This window comes from Plutella xylostella, chromosome 12 (assembly GCF_932276165.1).
Source record: "Plutella xylostella chromosome 12, ilPluXylo3.1, whole genome shotgun sequence".
NCBI lineage: Eukaryota > Metazoa > Arthropoda > Insecta > Lepidoptera > Plutellidae > Plutella > Plutella xylostella.
Genome location: NC_063992.1, coordinates 3,453,459 through 3,478,835, shown reverse-complemented (window position 1 = coordinate 3,478,835; position 25,377 = coordinate 3,453,459). Strand labels below are relative to the sequence as shown.

General features: G+C 38.5%; 1 protein-coding gene across 2 annotated transcripts; it reads left to right on the top strand.

Annotated features, from left to right (window-relative positions):
* The first annotated feature begins 614 nt into the window (after nt 1-614).
* LOC119694004 (protein decapentaplegic) lies at nt 615-19,055 on the top strand. Of its 2 annotated transcripts, none has more exons than XM_038119319.2 (2): nt 615-965; nt 17,737-19,055. In XM_038119319.2, exon 2 carries the CDS (start codon nt 17,754-17,756, stop codon nt 18,837-18,839), a length of 1,086 nt encoding a protein of 361 aa, XP_037975247.2. In that variant the 5' UTR covers nt 615-965; nt 17,737-17,753; the 3' UTR covers nt 18,840-19,055. The 2 variants fall into 2 exon arrangements, with proteins under 2 accessions (XP_037975247.2, XP_037975246.2); XM_038119318.2 differs by lacking the exon at nt 615-965 and adding an exon at nt 15,243-15,475.
* Nucleotides 19,056-25,377: the final 6,322 nt, after the last annotated feature.

The following is a 25,377-nucleotide window of genomic DNA, read 5'->3' as shown; positions in this document are numbered from 1 at the left end:
TTTCTAGGTCATGTTTCTTGGGGAAAGTTGTTCAGTTTGAGCAGTAGATCACGTGTTTTCAGTTTTCGGGAGCATGTCATTTACACCCTGTATACTTAGGTAGGTAGCCACAATATGTAATTTTAATACGGGCACCCAATAAGAGCATACAATTTTGTAAAACATGATCGACAATTATTTGTTCCCATCGAACCCGAAATCTTCGGCACCAGAGTACGGACGTACCAATATTAACCGCTTAACGTTTGGTGGTCGTACCTTAAACTATGTCGTATGAAAACAATCCAGAGAGAACTATTCAGGATGTCGTCTTATTTTATCATTACACTTTTGGCTGCTACTTCAGTAATGCTCAACTTTCACAATACCCAGTCGTTTATCAGTAAGGTGTTTTTCCGTGCGTACCTAAATAACAGCAAAAAATGCTTTGACCAAATTTTAATTTCTTAGATATCAATAAATTTTAATTTGAACACAAAAAACCGTTTATCGTCGTCAGCGGAAAATCGCGAGCACATGTTGCCGGAGGTACAACCACGAATGACGGAAGCTGAGGAGTACAAGTACGACCAGTGGAGGTACCTCTAGCCGCCGCGCAGACTCCGCCGCGCCTGCTGCCCTCGCAGCAACCTCGCGAGTTGCGCGCGCGCACCGCTAATGAAGTGATAAATGCACGCGGCCGCGCCGCCCGCGCGCGCCAGTCGCCCGCCGCTCGCCCGCCGCGCCGCATCGCTCGGCCGCCGCATGCTTCCCTCACGCAGGAATCTCACCCGACTGGTTCGCGCTCCGACCGTGTTAGTGCGCCGCTCTGGTGAACCCTTTCGCTTGTAAATGTGCCGATATTTACATATGCGAGCTCGAGATCGAGTCGGACTTTCGAGCAGCTTGGCCGCCGGCCGCCCTGGCCGCCCCTGGCTGGCCGCTGGCGCCCGCACCCAGCCCACCATCGACGTGCCATGAGCGACGTATGTCTTTATCCTACTTTACATACTCGCGACTAACCCGCCGCGCCTAGCGACCCACCTGCCACTAACTAACCCTGCCGCTTCCACATTATACATTCCGTGTTGTATAACATATGCGGAAAATAATTCAGAATAATCCCAATTAGGTACCTGTTTGGCTTTCACATCTCAATTTCATAAGCTCCGTCCCCTCGGAGAAAACTCTACAAAGCTATTCGGTTTACAATTCGTGCGATAGATGGCGCCACATGGCCTTTTAGGGAACCAATCAATTTGTTTCAGAAAATTTAGAATCATACACTTTTACCCATATTTGCTGTAATATGTGCCTGTAAACATAGGTATAAAGTATCCCTAGAATACCTAATCATGAGCACAGTACCACGTACCTACAGTAGATAGCTACGACAAATATCAAAGCGCATCTGAAGCAAAAATACATCAGGCTGAAACCAATACTAGAGATCCTATCTGATGATGATTTACACCCGGCATGAAAACATTCCCTACACCTTATTTATTTCACTTGCATTGTTGGGTCTCACTACTACTCTATTGGTGATCACTGGAGCATGAAGGTGGCAAGACCTTCATAGTTTCACGGTCTGATGGGCCACAGTGGACCGCCCCCTAAGTTGGACCACCAATCGCATACCTACATATCTCTACATTGTAAAATAAGGTACATAGACTGAGTTATTTCAAATCTGTTACGGGCTACGGGGTTGAATAGGTAAACAGTTTCCTATTCAATGATAGGAAATACCTACATAGCCTTAGGCTGATGTTATCATGTTAATCATATTATTAATGCCTATGCGACTGAGGTTTTGCAATCTGTACCTACTTCGCTACCGTTTAAAAAACAAATAAAACGTCCAATGCAAACATTGATCAAGTTGTCGACTGAGTTATTTATGTATGCCTTCCGAATGTTAGTTACCTAGGTCACCTACTTTCGCAAGTAAGGTTGCATTATCAACTGAACTAAACAATAATAGGTAATAGGTACACTATCTAGCCTATCGAATGTCTCTGTATTACCAACAAATCTATTAATTTAACGGGTGTTTAGACTGTTTAGAACCGATTTTGAATAGGCATTAGGTAAATCAATTTGACAGCGTTTGATCAGCGTTCAGCACGTGTCTAAATTTTTAAGGTAACCCCTCTTTATGTTAATTGTGATTACCACAACTTCCTCAGATAACTTAAATTCTCAACGACCAACAAGTATAAAACTGAGCGTCTTCCGAGCCTATGTCAAAGCAGGTTGATTAGGACAACTATTAGCATTGTACGTACACTTGTCTATGTGTGCGTGACGCCCATGTGTGCAGACCGGTCTCTAGCCACCGTTGGACATGACTACATTTAAATAAATGATAAAGTCTCATACCTGGTTTCACAATTTGAAATTATTAAGGCCGTTGATATGGAATTCAGTTTCCCCGTTACGTCATTAAACGTTTATATGTGACGCAGTAGCGTGGTTAGGCTTTCGAGGAAAAGCACAACAGCTTTTGTATTAAATAACTTACAGAATTTCAATGGTCAGTACTTATAATCAAAGGGTCCGTATTAGAGCTTCATTTATCTTATTCATAAATTATTGTCGATTATTGTGAGTTGATAACAAACTTTGAGCTGACTGTTGGATATCTTGTCGGAACCTTGATTAGGAAATTCTCTATTAAACCAAATTGGAGCATTTAATTCAGTCCACATGGTCGAACGATACACAGGCTGATGATGATGATGATGAACCCAACACTAAAGCCATACAAATTTTACTCTCTCTACCTCTCAAATAGAGCTTTTCTGAGAAGGAAATTTACGTTCAGTCTATTCTCTGTATCTCCTTACTGAATAGTTTGAACCAAGCGTGACATACCGACTTTATACCCACTTTCTCAATTGATTAAAATAGGTAGGTATACCTTAAGTTCTGTCCAATGATAATGCATAATTACATACCTACTAAAATTCTACTGGACGTTCTTAGTCATAAAACCGGCAGTAAGAATACCAGAATACATTACAAAAATAGTCACACCAACATCTGTAATAGTGGTATAAGTACCTAATAAGTTACGGTAAAGATCATTTTTTCCCACTTAAGTAAGTACCTACTAAATTTTACAGTTGAACTCATACGTACCAATGTTATGTTTTTCAGACCCATTGGAATATCGCTAGAATATAAATCGCACATCTACAGTAGGCAACAGTTAATACAGGCCATGGACGCAAATAACCAGTAAAAATAAGCTATGAAGGTGAGATACCTACGTTGAGGGCGATCGGTCCCAAATACGCGTCTCAAGACAATTTCACTTCGTTACGTGCGTCAGAGACATCATAATGACATCACGTGACACTTTTCAACACGGTTCTTCAAGGTAGAGCTGATATCAAGAACATACACAATACAGTCATTATCGATAAAGTTATTCTTATCTACCTATAACGTGCTAAACTTATTTAATTTTCTTTTTTCTATCTCTTATCTGTAAAAGTATTTCCGTAGCTTTTCTTTCTTATACTTGCCTACCAACCTAATATTAGGATATTCTTATATGTAATACTAGCTGTTCCTGCGAGCGTCGCTTCGCCTTAAAAAGTTTTCCCGTGGGAATTCCGGAATAAAAAGTAGCCTATGTTCTTTCCCAGTGTCTAGACCATCTGTATACCAAATTGCATTCTAATCTAGACAGACAGACAGACAGACACAGTTACTTTCGCATTTATAATATTAGTTAGGATTAGGATGTAGGTACCTACCTATAGGCTTATATTTTTATAATACATTTTCAGTTACAGTTTACATGAAAATGTTCATAGAGAATTTAACGCTTAGGGTGGTCGACGAACTAATTCGTTCTAATATTCTAGATTCTCATTCTCATAGGAGGTAACTAGCCAAGTAAACGTAGAAGCTCCGGTCTTCTAGCCCTACTATGCCCAGCAGGAGACTGTAGATACATACATATTATGTAGTGTATATAGCCGTGACACATTTCTTCGATTACATCTTCCGTGAAGAGTGCAGCAATCCGCAATCCCTCGCATATCCAACGATTGAGTCACATAAACGGCACATTATCCAACTGTTACCAACAATTACGATTTAGCAGGTAGCTGTAAGAGATGAAACCGTTAATTGTTCTAAACGACTCACCTAATTGCTCGTACGGTGCAAGCGAGTCAAGTGACGGTACAGTCAGACAAACGTACACTTTCTTCGATGTTATGGCCTAGATGGTAAGAGCTATAGTTGCGAGAACGTTGGGTGTATCAGTGTCCTAAAGTACGCAGACTAAATATTTTTCTTAGAAGTGTTAATTGGTGTAATTGGTACGTGAGATGTGAGGACGATGATACTTCAATATTGTTCGAGGCACGGAGTCTGAGCTTCTCTAGAAATTGACGGTACTTTTGTTATCAATATCTTCCGGCAGAAAGATCATTGGTGAAATGCAATTGATTACCTGAAATAAAAGAAAGAATGATCTAAAGAGCAAATCGAATATAAAACGAAACTAACTGCCCAAATAACTATTATTTTCATAACTATGTGGGTAGTACATAGAACACCGCGGACTCGGAGTCTCGGATGTCCTACTAGGTACACTTTAAACTATAATTCAAATGCAAATGTTGAATGTATCGAGATAGAGTCGTGGCTAGCGTAGCATCGCTCTTAAACTTCTTATTTCATCAAGCAAACTTACCATCCAGAGATCAGCCTGTAGCTGGATCTCCGATCTTCATAATATGATGCATATATAATGCGTTTTGCTGGAATCGGTCCAGGGCCACCACTCGACACGACACAGTTATCATTTCATAGTACTCAGTGCAGCAAGCTTCCGGAAATGCAACTGGAAACTGATTCTTTCATTTGGTGTCCCGCTCAGTCATACTATTACCAGTATTATTAAATTTATTGTCTTAATGCAAGCGTCATGCCATGCCATGAGAAACGTAAGGAGTACCTACCTATAGAGAACAGCTTTAATGTCTAAATTTTTTATTAAACCTCTGGACTAATAGGGTAGGTATTATTTTCAGGGCCATAATTCTGACTTACATTGACTGCAAACAATATAAATAAAGTATGTTGATAAATAGTTAATTCATACAAAGTTTGTAATGTAGGTACCTCAGGCACCACTGGAAAAACCAACCTGAAAGTATGATGGAAGAAAATACTCGCATGCTGCTAACTGGCAAAAAATTAAGTGAATCAAGATCAGTATCTCGGAATGTACGGGGAGGAAAGAATCAGGCTGAGTGGAGGATAATCTCTTGACGATCTGAGTTCACTTCATAACTTGTACACTTGGGTGGCTCTAGCTTGACAAAAAACGAACGAACGACTGCTGCTATGCAGTTTGTTAATATAAGACTGCGGGGTAGAGTCCTGGTTCACGCTGCAGTAGCGAAATTTCGTTTTTCGTAAGGTAGAGTGACCCCTGGTGTTGGTTTAGCTAATTGAGGTCCGCCGTGCGTGCGACGGCTCGTTAGGTGAAGCCCTATTGTGGACCGGTGATGGTCAATTGGTCACCTTTCTTTTTACCCGACACGAAGTATAAAACGGTCATTAGGATTATTTTGTAAATAAGTACTTAGAAGAAGAAGGATTATGATGATTATGGAACTTAGGGAAGTTCATTCTTACGAAATCATATCCTGTATAAATGTTGTAAAAGTGTTATAGTAACCCGAAAGAGGCTAAAGGTGTAATTCTGAACAATTTTTGCATCCATCCTTGTAACCTAAGGAGTAAGGACACGTCGCGCAGGAACGTACAGCAATACTCTGCTGCTTTCATAAGGCGTAGGTAGATACGTGCGTATGTATCGCTTTTAAACTTGCGTATACGCGCTTCATACGTGCGTTTATACTACACTCACGGGCAATGAAAAGGTTCCACTGCGAAAAACACCAAATTACTTCTAAATGGAAAAGGGTAGATTAATGACGACTTCTGAAACATTGAAGTACTTACATTTAACAGAGCATCAGGATATTTCCAAATTAAATAGGTAATATTTTGTTCAACTTTTAAATTAAATGTTTGAAAAAATTGAGGTCGTTTGGTGTCCGCATTTTGTGAGTGGAACTTTTTCATTGCCCGTGAGTGTGTTAACCCAAACGCGCGTACATACGCTTGTCTTCTGCGTGTGTCGTCTGCCTCTAAACGACTACAATAATAACTCACAGTAGTAGATAACATAAACCAGCGTAACTGTCAGAATTGGATGTGCTGTTGATGTTGATTGGTGAGTCAGGTCAGACCTCGGGCCGGAAGGTAGGCCCACCAGGGTTGAGACTGCTTGGGGCCACTACAGTTGTAGTCTGCCCACACGAGGTTAACTTGGAGACTTGGAGAGTGTAGTAGGTATAGTGGAGTAGACATGTTAGTAGAAATGTGGCAGTTTTTTTGTATGAGTGTGTAGTTTGTTACTAATGCGAAATAAATTCTGAAGGTTATTAGGTACTTATCGAAGGTAATGGATATATTTACAGACATTGAAATTTTATCGGTTTACATGTATATTTTTAAAAAGGCACGTTTTTCATACACCATAGAAAAATGTAAATACAAAACCCACTATAGCCGACTTCACATTAATTCATTGTAAAGTGTTGGTTTTGTAAAAGAATGTTGAATCTGCACGTGATAAACCTAATAAATGTTATGATTGAATAAGTCAGTTCTCAGGAATATTGGCGCCGCGGCGCCAGACAAAATGTTTAAAAAGTAGGTCGAGATTAAACAAAATTACGACAAAATGAATTTTTGCGCATCGTGCATTAAACGTGATGTATGAAGACGATATTTTTTTGCTACCAAGATTTGATTACATTTTTTCAGCTAACATTGCATTGTTTGTCACATGCATTAATATCTACCAGACATTAATAAGAATAAAGTTTACAGAATTTAATAAGATCAATTTATACTTAAATAGTCAAATACCTAAGTCTTTTTCAGAGTCTGATTGAAGTTGCCTACTTCAGTATTTAGAAAACTTTGACTCTACAAATTAACCTTAAATAATGAAAAAGGAGTATATTACTCATTATAATCTCGCTGCCACTGTGATCATATCTCTGTCACTACATAGCTCCTACGATTTTCCTATTGTTTCATTATTTACGGGAGTAACACTGGTCTGATGAGCGTTAGTTATACCAACGCACAAACTTACATAATGTATGTTGTATGTTCAATAACAAGAATCATAAATGTTTGGCACGTGGGAGTTAGAATTTGAGACAGCTTGGAGCCACGTTGAACTCACCAACTCCATTTTTGGAATAAGTAATCTGTCTTGGCATCTAAACTCAATGACATACAGGTGTCAGGTTACCAATGAACGGGAGAACATAGGTAGTTAACATATTGAATCGGTGACAATAGAAATATGCTATAGAGTAGGGCCAGTCAGATTTACGTCTGTTACTGACTTCCCTGACCTGGATAAGTTTGATAATAACTGAGCTGAGAGTGCACAGGATCGAAGGGTGTGGAAGGAAAAAGGGGAGGCCTTTGCCCAGCAGTGGGAAACCTAAATACTTACCTAAGTTATTGCTCCTTGCGTGCAACACCGCAGTGAATAAAATTGTATGGGTTTTCAGCAACCTACATAGCTATCTAATAGATACCTATTATATTCTACTTATTCTATTCTCAGTGGGGGTGTAGCTACCTGTAAACCTAGCTCTCTCGAATGAAACCTTTGTGCATATCCCCAAGGTCTAAACTGCCTTCATAGGTTTGGACCATTTCCCACCACGCTGGTCCACTGCGGGTTGGTGGGTTCACATAATTATCTATACGTGATAAATCTAGATAATATGCAAGTTTCCTCACGATGTTTTTCTTCACCGTTAGAGCGATGGTATACATGGTACTTAAATTCAACGGAGATAAATTCCTTTACCTAAAAAGTATGATATGGAAAACTAGAACACATAAAAGGTTAAAGTGATTGAATCAATGGAATAATTAGACCGCAGCTATATTATGCCCATATACTTACGTATTTAATTTACGTTAGTGGAAAATTTAATGTGGTAGGTATTACCTAATGTAATTTGATATTGAAGATGAGTCAATGATTTCCAGGATTTATAAGATGATTTATCTCCTCGGGCTGACCTGGAAAATTGTTGTATGCAACTTAGAAATGTAAATTCTTTTATGAAATAAAAATAATTCCTTCATTAAACATTATATAGTATGGTTTTAACTTATTTTGGTAATTGGTAATCTACTGTGATAGTAAGTACGACACCCTGAGTATTTTAATTAAGTAGGTACATACATGTAGGATAGGTAATAATTAATATGTCTACTAACTTACCTTGATCCTAATTATAAAGTACTTATGACAATTAATTATAATTAAACATCAAGAAGGCAGTTCCACATGATAAATAATCATCATTATTTACTAACATTTTCAAAATTATGATTATTCTATAATAATGTATCTGTTTCTTCTTCTTTCACCCCTAAATATCTATTTGGAATGAAGCAATTCAGTTGAACTTCGGCTTTGTGAAATATAACAGTTCGTATAGAGATAAATATTTATAGAAGTAAATATAATAATATGTAGGTATGCATACATGGCAGATTCACTTAACTATTTTAAAGCCTTAAGTTAAGTACTTATGCTACTGTTATAATAATTCTGAGCTTTCGAGCTTGCTCAACGAACAAATATAATATAAAGATTTGAGATATCGAGCTGTGAATCGAGGTTTGTGGCTGCTACCGAAGCGGGCCGTTACGCGCAAATAGCTCTTTGGGTGATCTCGTTTTTAGGGATCCCCCGCTAAACTTGCTGCTGGTCCTCTGGACAGGGCCTGGCTGACTGCTAGTATCTAGTGCCTATACCTATCTGTAGATACTTAGTTTCTAATATGATGTAAAAAAATATCTGGTTTTGTTAAAATGGCTCAGGAGTTTCTTCTCCTTAGACAGAAAGAGCCCCCCTTATCCGAACGGAGAGTAGTTTGTAAAAATTGACGTTCATCAGAAATTGTTATAGTTTTACGATGAATAAAAATATTTGACTTTGACTTTGATTTTGGTAAAACTGTGACAATATTAAAAATCATAAAAAATGCAACGTAAACCATGGTGCAGACCTGAAATTAAAATAGCAGACCTTGACTTGCAAGTGCGTAAACCTCGTCCAGTGGCCAGTTGTTTGATTTGTGCCGCTCTGCCATCTGTACAAGACCATTAACTGCTTCCCAAGTCTAAAAGATAACTTCAGGGCCAAGTGGTCCCTTGTTTGATATATCACTGTAAAACTGTATAATACCTGAACGACTTGTTTCCTCTACCATAAAAGATCAGTAGAATATTTTTCTGTACTGAATACTAGTTTGAAAAGAAAAGACGAACTTAGAATTAAGTATTGTGTGGCGTGCTTTTGAGACACCCTGTAATTTCATAAACTGTTAATTCTGGCCGAACGTTCCGTACGGAACCCGGGAAGAAAGGTCAAGTCACGCTTGTCAGTTTGTTTTTTTCTTTTTTGTCACGTGCCACTCTCGAGGTTGCTGGTCCGTTATTCGCCAGTATTTCTGATCGGGCGAAAGTTAGAAGTTGCAGGTTGTATGATGCTGGCGTGTTGTGATGACCCGGCCACTGCTCCGAGGTGATTCACGCGAATCATCACTCGCTATCAATGATAGTCTAATAAAAGATATACGGTATAGCCGTACCAAAGTTGGTAATATGTGCAATAGAAGCCTGCTGAATATAGTAAGCTGACTATCATGATATACCTACTGACCTTCTCTAACCATGTCAGTTAGAAAAGGGGAACCCTTTTTGAGTTGTTTTAACTGGTGTATGGTGGGAGCCTCTGATGTGTGATAATGATAATGTGTGATAATGTATGTGTAACCTAACCTGACTGGCAAATCCTTTTACTATATTTCACAACTCTAGCCCGTTATTAGTTTGTACGTCACCGATACCCAAAGAAGAAGCAGATTAAATAAATACATACATAATTTCATAAAAATATAAAAAGTCTATAAATAGGCAAGTTACTTTTAACGGCCAATAAAATATTGATTTATACCAATATTCTCTCTCTAGTATAGGCTTATAATAATAAAGTTATTCTTACTTTTTTTCAATAAAACACAAACTGAAAAATAACAGGTGTTGGCACAGGTCTGTTGTTAATTATTCGTTTCAGGAAAATTTAAATATCAGTAAACTTTAAATATCATCATCAGTTTCATGACATTATTTATCTGTATTCGCAGACAGATGAGACAAAATGATAAACTCTGCACGTTTTCTATACTTTTTATTTTACAACTTCCTGCATATAGGATTCAGGCTCAATGAGACTGGTCATAGTGCCAAGAAGTCTGACGTAGGTTTGCTTTATTTATGCACTAAAGTGATATAAACAAACACGCATCTGTATATCAAATTATCAAGCATCTGATACAATCCATGATATCTTATATCAACATCTAATTTGGCTACCGGTGTCATATTATAGCATTTGCTATTTGCATGCTTTGCAGTTTGAACTACATACTTTGTAGATGGTTTCTTAGGAAGTCTTGAAATTTTATCGCTTTTGTTGGAATGCTATGCTATGTGCCTATAATGATGAGATGAGAGCCTTTTGGTTTAGTGGTAGAAGCTTCGCTTCAAACCAGATATTATACTTAGAAAGAATGGATAGGTTAGATAGATAGGTGGTTTGTTGGCAAGGTACAAAAGATTATTCGCTGCCAACTTCTGAACTATAATATAAAGAAGTTTGCAACGAATTTTACTTTTTATCACGCAAAATATGTAATAAAATTTATTCGAATACGATTCTAGTACTATGCTTATATAGCTAGTTACTGTGGACGACACAAAAGTGTTTTTTAACACACTTATAATTTATTAAAACATGAACTAAGTAGTATTTTTACAATTCGGACCAGTATTTTGATGCCTCGGCACATTTAGATACCCATATTGGACTCTTTTAAACAAGTTTTACAAAAATAGCCGGCAAAAAAGCAGTTGTATCTATTAAAGGAGACGCGTATAGTGGTGTAAGGTCATTTAAGAGCAACCGAGAGTAATGAACGGCCACAAGTGACTACAGTCTCAATGTGCTCATCCTGTATATAATTGGTAGCGAGCTACAGACAGTCAGACGCGCGCATACTTACACTATATGGACACATTAGTGTAGCTAGGTACAGTACAGTCTTCTTAGCGTGTCGATGACTATTAAGGTTTGTCGTCTGCTGAATGGATTTAGCGAGTCAGATTTATAGGTAAGCTTGTAACGAATAAGCTTTAAATCTCGAGAATCTACTTCAAAATATTTATATCTCACTAATCAACGAACCGTCCGTCAATCATTTCACCCCACTTAGGTACACCACAACAACTATTTTTTTTTAAATAGCCTGATTTGTGCCTGTTTAGGTAGCATTCGTTTTCTCCGCCACACCCAGATAAAAATTTCAGGAATATTAAAAAATAAAGACACGGATAACGGATAATGGACGCACATTTACGAAATGGGAGCACGTGCGTATCTCCAATCAAAATAACACCAGCATTCGACAGCTGAGCGCCACTCACCGCCCAGACACGCACTGCGTAATTCTATCATACACAATACTTACAGCATCATATGAAAACATGCTGAAATCAACCTTTTCACGTTACAATAACGACCCTAAACCTCCTGATAGGTGCACCATTGTTGAATCAACAGGTGCGTAATAGATAAAGATAGCGTTAGATGGAAATAAAAATATTAAGATTATGCATAATGTTATCTATAGGACGTGAGGTTATCAATAGTGTAAGTACGGAGAGAAGGAAGTGTGCAGTTAAGTGGGTTATGATTATGACGAGGTTAGGTAATAAGTTCTTTGTTGGGGGATAGTGGTGGCACAATGTACTGTGTACACAGCTTGTTAAGTAATGACCGGTAGAGCTTTTGTTTGGTTTCAATAGTAGCTGTGAGTTGTGACGGTTAGTCGTAGACTGTGACGCATTTAGTAACGGTTTTTTAAAGTGGAAAGATGATGCATACGTGTAAATGACTATTTAGTTAGATACTTGTAAATATACAAAAGGGGAATCCAAGTTCACATACTATTTGTATTTGTACAAACTCATCGTTAAGGTGAATTGAAATATAGGTGTCATAAAATGTATTTATTGTAACACAGTATAATGACTCTAATCACCGATTATACAAACTGCTTTCAGAATACTGTCTAGAAACAAGTCGGCAAAAATATTCGGTATTCATTGTAGATAAATGGACTTTTATGTGATATCAATTTTAGGTGATAAATGTGTGTTCATGGTATCTAGGCAGGTATTACATTTGATGCTTAAGATATTAAGATATAGGTTAATGGTGCGGTGGGTTATGGGTGTTTAATGTACCTATATACAACATTATTATGTAATATGAGTAGGATAGATACTGCATTAGGTACATGTTTAACGTGGGAACTGATTGCAATTTCGGAAGCTCTTTCTAAAGATCTCTATTCCAGTAACACTAATGAGTGTTAGCGCTTTTGTATTCAGGGATAAATGCACCGTTTTGTTACTTCTTCATTGCCAACCGGCTAAGACTTGTTTCACTATGTTGCAATATTTTTTTAAACTTACAGTCTTTTATTGTATGGGAATAAAATTGGTACAATAAATGTCTATGGAAAAAGGTATTGCTGCTTTCTGTAGAGATGCATTTCTATCAATTAATGTATTCCTTTCATATACGAGTATTTCGGTAGAATATGGTTATAGTGTCATGTAATAATGTGAGTCATGTTCACAATCAACTCAACATCAGTTGTAACCAAATGTGTTGAATTGACAACATTTCAATATTTTATACAGTTGAAATTCGAAAACCATTTAGAGATATGGCTCTAATATTCACAAAAAAAAATGTTTCAGATTTTTGTATTGATTTATTTCAGAGAAAAACATAAAATTCTAAATTCGCGTTCGTGACGTCACGATGTGGCATAATAATTAAACGCGCTTTTACTTCTACAAACATGAACAAAAAAAAACATATTATGTCACTTTGACAATGACAATGACAAACATCACTCAAATGTCTGTCACTTTTATATGTCCACGTCAATGACGAAAGCTTGTGATTGGTCCTTGCCACAAAATGAAGTTGAAGTTAAAGTTGATTGGTCCTTGTTCATGTCAAGTTAATGTCATCAAACTTTTTTTTTTAGGTTAGGCAGGCAACGAAAATATTTTTATTTAGAGCCTCAACGTGACTTCACTCAGGTTGTAAATATTTTGAACTTTGAAATTAAAAAAATATATGAAAACATAGAAATAAGAAAATACGGGTCATCTAAATTTGTGATATCTCCTCGAAAATAAAATAAAATCAGTGAGCATTTTATTTGAAATGTTGTCAATTCTGAACTAAACGCCATGCATGCATCTAAATACCAATAAACATTCCAATGTCTATAGTAATAAATAAGTAGAAAACGATGTCTCATCGATAGGATCTTTCCATAGTGTTAATTAATCGCTTTTTACTCCTAGTAAAATTTCAGTTACTTATTAGCAGATAAATGTTTTGCAAATAACACCTAATACGGTCCGTTCTATAATATACTGTTTGATATCATACTTAAGGTTATGCTAGAGACGCTATCTTTCAGATATAATAAATACTTACATAATTTACAAACTCGCAATAGCTACCAATTAAAAAAACCGGACTGCAGTTTAATAGAGCAAAGACTGAAATTTAGACCTGAAGTTAGACCTTTAGACCTTTTTTTATAATAATAATAATAATAATAATAATAAATCTTTATTGCGCAAAAGAAATGTTACATATTTACTATACCAAGTATAATACCTTAAACAAGGTATTATACTTAAACTATATCTATGCACACGTCTGAATTGGACATTAATCACAAGGAGCAGGGGTCCCCAAACTAGGCTAAGCCCGTATCTTGGGGTACCAAAAATGACTTGACTAAAGTGAATTTATATTAATAAAACATAATCAGTGTATGTCACACAAGAGTGAAATAAAATTTCAAAACAAAAACAAATCATAAAATTATCTTAAACAGTCTTCTTGTTATGGTAACTAGGTATAGAAATAAAATTTTAAAATCTTTAAATCAATCAAGGATATCCTCAGTACAATAATAATTTAGTTTGAATTTTGCATTATCCTATCCTATTATGGCAGACCTATTTAGACTTTAGATCTGAAATAATAGGATAGAATTGATAGGATAGATAGGATAATAGGACAGATATCTTGCTCTATAAAAATGTCGGCGCTGTGATAAAAAAGTACCTATTTGTTCAATTTAAAACTATAGTCACGTTTTACAGCGAAGAAAAAGGTGTCGTAAAATGAAATATACCTATCTACTATACCTACAACTCAATAAGCCATAAAACTTAAATAACAAGATCAAGCCATGCCGATCTTCGATACCAACTGTTTCATCTAAAGTTAATTTAAATCAATAAGAATAGCGGTGGTAATTTGATATTTTAAGTTTCTGGAATCGATTGATTAAATCATAATTTAAATTATGTACTTTATTAACATACTAAAATGACGTCACTTATGTCTTCCAAAAACTTGATATTTATTATAATATTTATAATTTATACATAGATTTACCTACTACACTTTACTACGATATGAGTCGATGAGCAGACCCATCGGACCCTGATAGTTACGCGCTACATTCTTAGTTAAATCGAAAAAGTTTTAAAAGAAAAACTCAACTATACAAACAGTCCCACGAACTCTAGGTAATATCATAACTTCATATAAGCAACATTGTTAAAAAACAATTAATTACTAAGTACAGATAATGGTTATCGTGAAAAATTTACATCAAACAGGCCTCATTAGTATGTAGGTGACAATAGGGGAAATAAGATAACAGGGCAGGTAATCCTGAAAAGCCTGCCTGTAATCCACGTACCGATATCAAAAGATTACATGAGCATGAACTTGGCCATACTTCAGATTTTCAGAAGCTTTTCTTTCTTGAATGTCATAAGTGATCGGTGTAATGCCTGCTATGAGTCACAGATAGAGACAGCGGATGTTTGGTGGTGAGGGTGTCTGTAGTCCTGAACCCTGGATGCTGGTGGGCGCGGGGGGCGCGGGGCGGGGGCGGCGGGCGGGGCGGGGCGGGGCCACGCCCGCGCGGTGCCGGCGCGTCTGGCGACGCCATTCTGTCTCCCGCAGCCGTCGCGAGCGCACGACATGCGCGCCCCCCCCGCGCCGCTCGGCCTCTCCCGCTCTCGCGCGCCCCGGGATGATCCCTCCGAGCTCGACTGTCATGTGCCGTGATACCTCGCGAACCCTCCGCCTGTTCCCCAAGCGTTGATTCCTAGTGCCCGCTGTGTCGGATTGCTCCAGACTGCGCTCGATGCGCTAACATTTCGGGTGAGTGTGGCGCCGCAGCCCGCTTAGATGCGGCCGCTACGTGCGGCTGGTTTGACCGCATTATTTTCGAAATACGTACGCAATGACTCGACCGGCCGTGTCGCAGCTATCAAAATATTATTTTTATGATTGTTAATTTACGAACGACTCGTTTGGATGACCCGACTCTCTTCGAGTTTTTCCACTTGAGAGACGACGACACTTGCCAAGTTTTCATTAATTTAACGGTAACTTTACTTGTTATTTAAATGTTTCGTATAAATCGATTTGCTTTAAGCTGATATTGGTTAAATCGTGAAGCCCCTGACCCATAAACCCAGTGTTTACATCAGCTTTCTTGCGCGCCGCCGCCGCCGCCGCCGCCGGGCCGGTGGAGGCGCGAGGCACTTGAAAAGCGCAACGCGTTGAATTCTTTTACTCACAGAAACTGATTTTTCGAAAGTTCTTCTCGATGTTATTGAATTTTATAAATATATTTTTGCTTTTGTAGTTTTATGGTTTTTGATAATTTCAAATTAATTATTTAATTATTAATATATCAAAAATGTGTGCATGTCGAAATCATTATTTGTTAAAAATAGTTTCCGCAAACAGGGATATATAAGATAACGTAGAGTAACTGTGTTGTGTGTGTGTGTGTAGTGAATGAACTGTGTCAGAGTAAACAACTAAACATACGCAATTGTAAATTTACCGTGTGTGATATTCAATTTACTGTTGCCAGTAATGAAAACATTATTATAGATGTAAATTATTTCTAGAATTGACCAGATAAAGCTAATGTTGATCGTTGACCGTTACGTAAACATTCACCGTAATATTATACTCATTACCACTGAAGCCTTGGGCCTGGTATTTTAATATTATTTGTACTTAATCATTTGTTACTTATCAATACTTAAGATTTTTAAAAATATACTTACATAAATGATTAATTTTATGGTTATATACAAATTATATTTTACAATTGCAGTTACACAATTATAGGTATACTAACTTAACAGAATCACAAAGTAAAATCAATCAAATAAACCTTCCCAGATCATTCCCTAAGCGTCCCCTACGTAATTGGTGGAAACATTTATATGTAAATGGTAGATATACATATGTATTTTGGATAGTCAAGGTAGACAAACTAAGATATAATTTGCTCCACATACATACATGTATAGCATATTACTGTGCTGTAATTATGTAGGTACCTTATATCAACGGCCTTTCAAATTAGGAAGTGCTTACATTGTAACCTTGCAGTTGTGAGAAATCAAGCAGATAAGCTGCTCCGGTCCGCACAGAGTCGCCATTCACAAGTCCTCAGTAGAGATAACTCGTACCAGGGACATGGCAACTTGTCACACATCGCCTAACAAGAAATGCACTTCCCAGAATAACCTTTTTAGGGTTCCGTAGCCAAAATGGCAAAAACGGAACCCTTATAGTTTCGTCATGTCCGTCTGTCCGTCTGTCCGTCTGTCACAGCCGATTTACTCGGAAACTATAAGTACTACAGTGATGAAATTTGATGGGAATATGTGTTGTATAAACCGCTACAAAAATATGACACTAAATAGTATAAAAAAGAATTGGGGGTGGGGCCCCCCATACATGTAACTGAGGGATGAAATTTTTTTTTTCGATGTACATACCCGTGTGGGGTATCAATGGAAAGGTCTTTTAAAATGATATAAAGTTTTCTAAAAAACATTTTTCTTAAAGTGAACGGTTTTTGAGATATCAGCTCTCAAAGTCGTAAAAAGTATGTCCCCCCCCCCCTCTATTTTTATAACTACGGGGTATAAAATTCTAAAAAAAATAGAGGTGATGCATGCTAATTAACTCTTTCAACGATTTTTGGTTTGATCAAAGTATCTCTTATAGTTTTTGAGATAGGTTGATTTAACTGTAATTTACATAATAAGTTTATTATATTTGCTGCTACGGAACCCTTTGTGCGCGAGCCCGACTCGCACTTGGCCGGTTTTACATTTAAAACTAATCACCAGAGTAATTCCACCGACATTAGTGTGAAATGAAAACTTGCTTTTAATTACTTGTTGTTTTAATTAGGCTTCTTTCGGCCCCGACTCCAAAAAAGATAAAACATAGTTTATTAATAGTTTTATCCATTAAAAAATTATGATGATGTATTTTAGCTATTGTTACATCATAATATCATCACGTTTCGGTTGAAGCTCTACTGACTTAAAATTAGATTGCAGAGATTGTGATCAATATTGTAATGAGTGGTGTCGTTGTTGCAGGTGGGTCCCGGAGAACTATGCTGGGGTGGTGCTGGTGGGGCGTGGTGGTGGTGCTGGCGGCGACGGGCGCGGCGCGGGACCTGGCCGGCGCCGAGCGGCAGCTGCTCGCGCTGCTGGGCCTACCGCGCCGCCCGCCGCCGCGCGCCGCGCCGCCGCCGCCCGTGCCCGCCGCCATGCGCCTGCTGTACGAGAGCAGCAGCGCGCTGCCCGCCGCCGCCGCCAACACCGCGCGCTCCTTCCACCACGCCGCCTCGCCGCTCGACGACCGTTTCCCCAACGAGCACCGCTTCCGCCTCTACTTCAACCTGAGCGGCGTGCCCGAGGACGAGCGCGCGCGCGGCGCCGACCTCACGCTGCAGCGGGCGGCGGGCGGCGCGGGCGAGCAGCGCCTGCTGCTGTACGACGTGGTGCGGCCGGGCCGGCGCGGGCGGGCGGCGCCGCTGCTGCGCCTGCTGGACTCCAAGCAGCTGCGCGCGGGCGACGGCGCCGTGACGCTGGACGCGCTGGGCGCGGCGCGGCGCTGGCTCGGCGAGCCGCGGCACAACCACGGGCTGCTGGTGCGGGTACTCGAGGGCAGCTCGCAGGAGGACGCGCGCGCGCCGCACGTGCGGGTGCGGCGGCGCGCGGGCGAGGCGGCGCCGGCGTGGCGCGCCGCGCAGCCGCTGCTGCTGCTGTACACGGAGGACGAGCGCGCGCGCGCGGCGCGGGAGGCGGGCGGCCCGGCGCTGGCCCGCGCCCGCCGCGCCGCGCGCCGCCCGCACCGCGCGCACCGCCGCAAGGAGGCGCGCGACGTGTGCCAGCGCCGCCCGCTGTTCGTGGACTTCGCCGACGTGGGCTGGAAGGACTGGATCGTGGCTCCGCCCGGCTACGACGCCTACTACTGCCAGGGGGACTGCCCGTTCCCCATCGGCGACCACCTGAACGGCACGAACCACGCCATCGTGCAGACGCTCGTGAACTCGGTGAACCCGGCCACGGTGCCCAAGGCGTGCTGCGTGCCCACGGAGCTCAGCTCCATCTCCATGCTGTACATGGACGAGATGAACAATGTGGTGCTCAAGAACTATCAGGACATGATGGTGGTGGGCTGCGGCTGCCGATGACGGCCGCAGCGCCGCTAGTGTTGGCTAGTGTTAGCTAGTGCCGGCTAGTGCCGGATAGTGCCAGCTAGTGCCGACTAGTGCCTTCTAGTGATACCTCGTGGACCCAGTGTAAATATAATGATAGTGGCCTCGAATATTGTAAATATCTATCTGTGTATATATTTCTGTAATTACTATTTTATTGAAATGAGAATGTAATAAAACTTTGAAAAGTGATCTCACCATTTTATTTCCTTTCTCACAGAGACACATACCTAACTTGCATGAGATACCTAGATGTATACATAAAGCGAGTTATGCACTATTCCAAAGTCTAGTCTAGTGCCTATGTCATTGTGATTGAGAACAACAACTCATGTACACTAGATCTATTTATTATTCTGATCACAGAAATAAATAACAAGATAATGTACTGCCGTGCCGCTAAGTGTAAAAGGTTTATAATATAATATGTAAATCCAATGCAAATATGTAACCGATTGAGAAATTAATATAGTTGTCTATTGCAGTACATGGCTCAGGGTGCATTAGTGTTACAAGAGTAATGAGCTGCTAGAATATGGTACCTATCTAGTTCAAACGAGTAATGCTATATAGGTATAATATAAAATATATGTTGGGATATTGCTTATAGTGTACAGGTAATATGCCAGACGGAAGGTTCTTTCAGAGCAGTGTACTCTTTGAAGTAGGTACCTACAATTGAATTAAAACATGAAATTTCAGTAGCCTAGCGCATTGTTGAGTTCTCAAATTCGCTATTTTCAGGGCTTCAGGCACTTTCCATCACCATTCCATTATCACAATTTATATTCGATAACTGTTTGAGATCGGCCTCTCTGATATCTTCTTAATGTTAACAAAATATAAATGCTAGTGTTAGGTAGATACCCTAAACGCAATCTCTAGGTTTGTCACCGAAACACTATGAAGATACACCACACCTATGTACCAATCAATCAATGGGTTACATTTACACACATAACAATAAAGACCTGACTGAATATGAAAATAACGTTAGCACTATGGATTGCAATCCGGTTCAGCAGACCCGGTAAGTTTTTGGTGCCAACCTTATTTCCGGCAGGAATTGATTTAAATTGTAGCGGAATACAATCTTAGGTTATCAGAGGATTTGCCGAAATTATGATGATCTTAGATGTCATCATCCAATAATAATAAGTCATCTGACCATGCAGCTAAATCCCAACGTACACTACACTCTACCCTCGGCGTTTTCAGCAGTCGTAGAGCCGTATCCTCTGCATGCTACACTAGACATGCATAATGGCAAATATTGATTTATACACAATGAGAATGTATTGGTGGTATGTGAGTTCGACAAGGGACAAAAGTGTATGCTATGCCTACTTCAGAGCTATCAATTTGTTTAAACTGAACTATATCATCGTGAAATTATGGTAGTAGGTATAATAGTGTAGGTATATTTTGCGAAACTGTTTTTTTATGCAGCCTATATGGTGTGGTTGGTCCACTGCTGTGCAAAGGTCACCTTATGAACAGGCCTCTTATGTCTATTAAAAATAGCTAGCTAGCATAGCTATCAATACACCTATTAGTGTAGGCAAATTTTGCAATATTAGGCAGCGTACAGAGTATCACTTACTGATAAGCGTAGGGATGTAACTATTAAAATACTTTTAGAAAAATAAAGTAGGTTAGTAAAAGAGTACTTAATATTTTTTTTCGACAAGACACAATAAGGCGGACCAACGAAAGTAAGTAAATTGTAGATATCCCTCATGGCACCCAGTAGTTCGTCTTGTTCCATTAGTTTTTTAAACCACCCTTCATAAAACTGCATTCCATAACTTAATAACCGTCACGAGTAAAAACCTTAGAGATGCTTTAAATATAATATTTAATATACCTACTTTAAAATTTATGTATAAATAAGTTAAATAAATACAATTATATTGTTTTCTGCAAAACTTGATAAAAAACTGATAAGGGTCCCGTAGCTACTGATTAAATTTGTGTTAAGTAAATAAAAAACTGGTGGGTTCTTATAACTTCTTATTCATACAAAACCTTAATAAGAAATGGTCCGGTTGTTTATGCATTTTGCCCTAGACAAGCGTCCATCTACACAGAACGTACGTCATTCATACACTAGATCGGTTACTTTTTTAACATGTAAGAATGCATTTTATTTGTACTACTTAGAATTATCATCAAAGTATTCATTTCAAAGCTTGACAAGCCAGAACACCTTACTGAATAAATTGTCTTCAATAATTGTATTGTTTTCTTAGAATGGACCTTTATTCAATAGAACTAAAAAGACTATGGCGGCCTGGTGAATTAAGTAGGTAGGGAACTACACTTACTTCAATGCCTACTAAAATGCATGTATCTATTTTAAATACTTTATCTTCTCCAAGAAATATAAATAAAACTAGTGACAAAAGTATTTAGTTGAAGGTTCCTGAAAAGTAATCATGTACTCATCATACATGTTTTTCGATTTTATGAACTTAAAGGCGTTACCACAGGGCTAACTAGGGTCTGCCATCGAAACAAACCAAAACTTGTGTTTAATAGCGTTTTCCTTCAAAACTGCTAAGTATGTTCATCATATTTATTCAATTTTTTTAGAATCTGTCTACGAGTACCTATAGTCTAGAAGTTATTTATTTTAAAACACCCTAAAACTGCTGAATCCAGCGGAAATGAAATTAACTTCAAGATTCATAGCTGGCCTTTTTTGTCTTGGCAGTTCTATGGAAAATTCATAATTTATTAAATTTGTAGTTGACATTATAGCACCTTTTGTTATTGTTGTGTACTGGCGATGATGATGGGATGATAGGAATACTCATGAATTACAAATTAATATCGCAACATTGTAGTACTGTGCAATGGAACTAGGTCCTAGGAATAAATTCTTGTATGAGCTTTTACAATATAGGTACATAATAATAGTAGAAATACTTCAATTTACATGTTATTCATGTCATTTTAAGTATTATGTGTTAAGCTTAGGTTCATTAGATACTCTTGCTAGTGTTAGGTTGATTTCCAAAATAAAGGGCGGAAAACGGATCAACTAATGATTTTCCTGAATATGTCCCTCCTAATAAAAGCAAAATAAGTTAAAGTTTCTTAAAGTAGGCTATACAGAATAATCTCTCCTATCTTAGCGATAGACAACTGTGGAGAGCAAGTACATTGTTATTATGCTGCTCTAAAATAAAATGTGTGTTTCTCTGTTGAACAACATTTCATCAATCTCCGAGAGTGAGATGCCCGATATTTAATCAAAGGCTGTCAAAATTTAGGCCAAGGAGGTTTTAAGGAATACATCGAGTGGAACAGGTCCTCAGTTAGAATATTTGGTCACAAGGCGGCTATATATCATGTTTTTGTGCGCGCGGCGCATAATGCGCGGCCACCCGGCAACTGCTGCTCCTCCAGCATACGTCTATATTATCAGTAGATAAATTTAGGTATTGTCTTTGCCTCGTCCTCCCGAGATTTTGCTTTTGTTTTTTTTCTCGTTTCCACAACAAAAAACTGAGTGGAGGCGAACGAAGTGGGTATAATTTATTTTATAGTCGGTTCGGTCGTAACTCGACGGTGGACGGGTGGACTCCGATTTATCCCCATCTCGGCGTAATTAACGTAAATGGATTGGCCAGTGTCGGTGCCTGTGAGCCCCCCTCCCCGCCCCCGCGCTGCCATCACTCCACACAGCCTTTGATGTTACTGACAGAAGTGTCACTGTTCCCCCCATATAGGGCTTACACTGAAATGTGAACTCCGTACACCGCCATTACAGTTTTATAGTTATTTCAGTATTCCTTATTGGTATTGCCTATTGTTTCATGCAATGCTTCGTCAAACTCGCCGTAACTATAAATCTATAGGTAGGTGAGTACGTACTTAGGTACTATTAAAGGTTTCAACTTCAGCAATGCTAACAAAACAGGCGGCTAATTGAGATACTTGTTATTAAAACCTGCTGATGTTCCGAATAAAAAACATTGTATGGAACATAAGCACGGCTCGCTAGTGATCAGGCGAACTTTTTCAGCCATCCTAATTAGAGGGAGAATATTACAAGAAACCACAATTCAAATGAGATTATACGATACCGGGAGAGGATCGTCCACTCGCCGCGTTCCCTGAGAAGTTATCCTCTCGGGGAATTATAATTGTTTTGCATTCTTGCACGCGAATAAAAACAAAAGACAGGCGAGTGGGCCCCCCGCGCTGTTGGCCGCGCATTCCCGCCGCCAGCGCGGCTGCGCTGCACCACCGAGAGACACTATATTACTAGCTAGCTGTTCCCGCGAGCTTCGCTTCGTCTTAGAAAGTTTTCCCGTGGGAATTCCGCAATAAAAAGTAGCCTAAGTGCTAACTGTATACCAAATTTCATGGAAATCGGTTCAGCCGTTTTGACGCGAAGAAGTATAACAAACACACACACACACACACACACTCACACACAAACACACACTCACACACACACACACACTCATACTCACAGACTTTCGCCTTTATAATATTAGCGAGATTTTTAAACTGCCTACTGAAATAGACGCGGTAGTGTTTGACTAATTCTGAGACTTACTTAATTATTTGATGAAATTCGCTGAATGGATAACATAGATTCAATTGTATTTTTAATTGTTCAATTACCGCTTTCTTTGAGCTGTAAAAGAACTTGAGTTTTCAGTTTTTTCAAGACGTTGTTATTATCAAAGCTCATTACTGTTATACAAAGGCTGCTACTGCTATATAGAGGAAACATATCCTTTACAATTCAGCTCTTTTTCTTGATGCCTGTAAGTTTCACATGTTTGTGTACCGTAGCACCGAAATAGATCAACCGATTTTGGTCTAGTTTTTACGAAAGAAAACCTTGAATGTTCTAAGCCATATTTCATGAAAATCATAGTTAGGCTCATTGACAAAATTCAATGTTAGAATATGTTCTTCGGGTTTCATTAGTTTTAAAATTAACATAAATACGAGATTCAGCGTAGATTTTGAAAATTTGCGACAAAAAAAAATAGTTTTTCCGTTGAAAATTTGTTGGACTAGGTATGTAAAGTACATTTTTTTTAAGAATTTCAGATGTAGATGTGCTGATTCGCCTTCTTTCCGCTTACCCTACCATTTTTGCAACAGCCTGTATAATGTATTCGGAATGAATGAGTATTATGAAACTGGCCGTACATTACAATTCCCCCAAGAACGTTCCATGCAGGGGAAGTAAGTATACCTACCAAAAAAAAAAAAAACTTGCTTTATTGCATTGCTTGCTTGATTGTTTTAATCCACAAAATCACAGGATTGGGTATTAAAGGATTTATTTATAATCAATAGAAAAGTGTAGTTATACCAAAATAAACACATACATAAACTATACATATAAAAATATATAATCTTAGTGATTATATACATATATTATATAACATTGAAAATAGTTTTTCAAAAGATATTATAGTTGGTTAAGTTTGCATGTTATTTTTGTAATGTTCTTGTTTTGTCAAATCTGTCTGTAAAATTGTATACAACTATACATTCACATCCTCTTACTTAGATATAACGGAAGAGCTTGTCACCTATATTACAGGCCTTTAACCTAGTTTAGGTGGCAAGGTTTACCATATTTATAGTGTTCACTCGATGTATATTTTTACATGTTTTTGTTTTTTGGATCAATAAATTATTATTATTTATTTATTATATAATTACTAACTTCCTATAAGTAATTATTCTTCATGTCAAAATACTTCTCCCGATTTACTTACATGTGTTTTTTAAATCAGTTAACTTAACCAATAAACACTATTGACTTTGATGGTACCTTCTATGAGGATAGAAACCTCATAAAATAACTGACTACAAATACCCACATAAATAGTTATCAGAGATAATTAGTTCATCAAGCTGTAGAAACAAGAAACGTTATCAGATGTTTAGATCAAGAACAAGAATTTGTTTTAATTATGTTTTATTCTGTTTAAGAATTTAATGCGTGCTTGTTGTTACATGTATGTTGAATGTTAATAAGAAATAGGAAAATTAATCTTTTCATATTTTAAACATATGCTTTGGATTTTTTTATTAAATTAAGTATAATAATCAGCGTAATTTAACTACTCACGTAGTTTAAAATAATACGTACTTATTTATATTTATGTAATTCCTTCTATTTATTAAGTAAGTAAGTAAGTAAACCAATGTATACATGTTGCTTATAAATAGACAGTATGATCCCAGGAAACCTTCTTTTATTTTTAGTGACAGATTTCGTGGGCAATGAAGCAACAAGTACCAACATTTCTGGTTGTCTCATCCACCTCAGACGAAGCTGCCTTCTCGCCACGACTTTGCCCTCTATTCATACCGGGATACGGTATTTTGTGATGGTGATTATGAGTCCGAGTGTACGCACCGCGGGCATCGACCGCTTGAGGCTCAGATATCCCCGGTATGCTCAAATTGAGCAGGTTCCACTCATATAGCATTACCAATTTTGCACGATACCTTGTAAACAAAACAA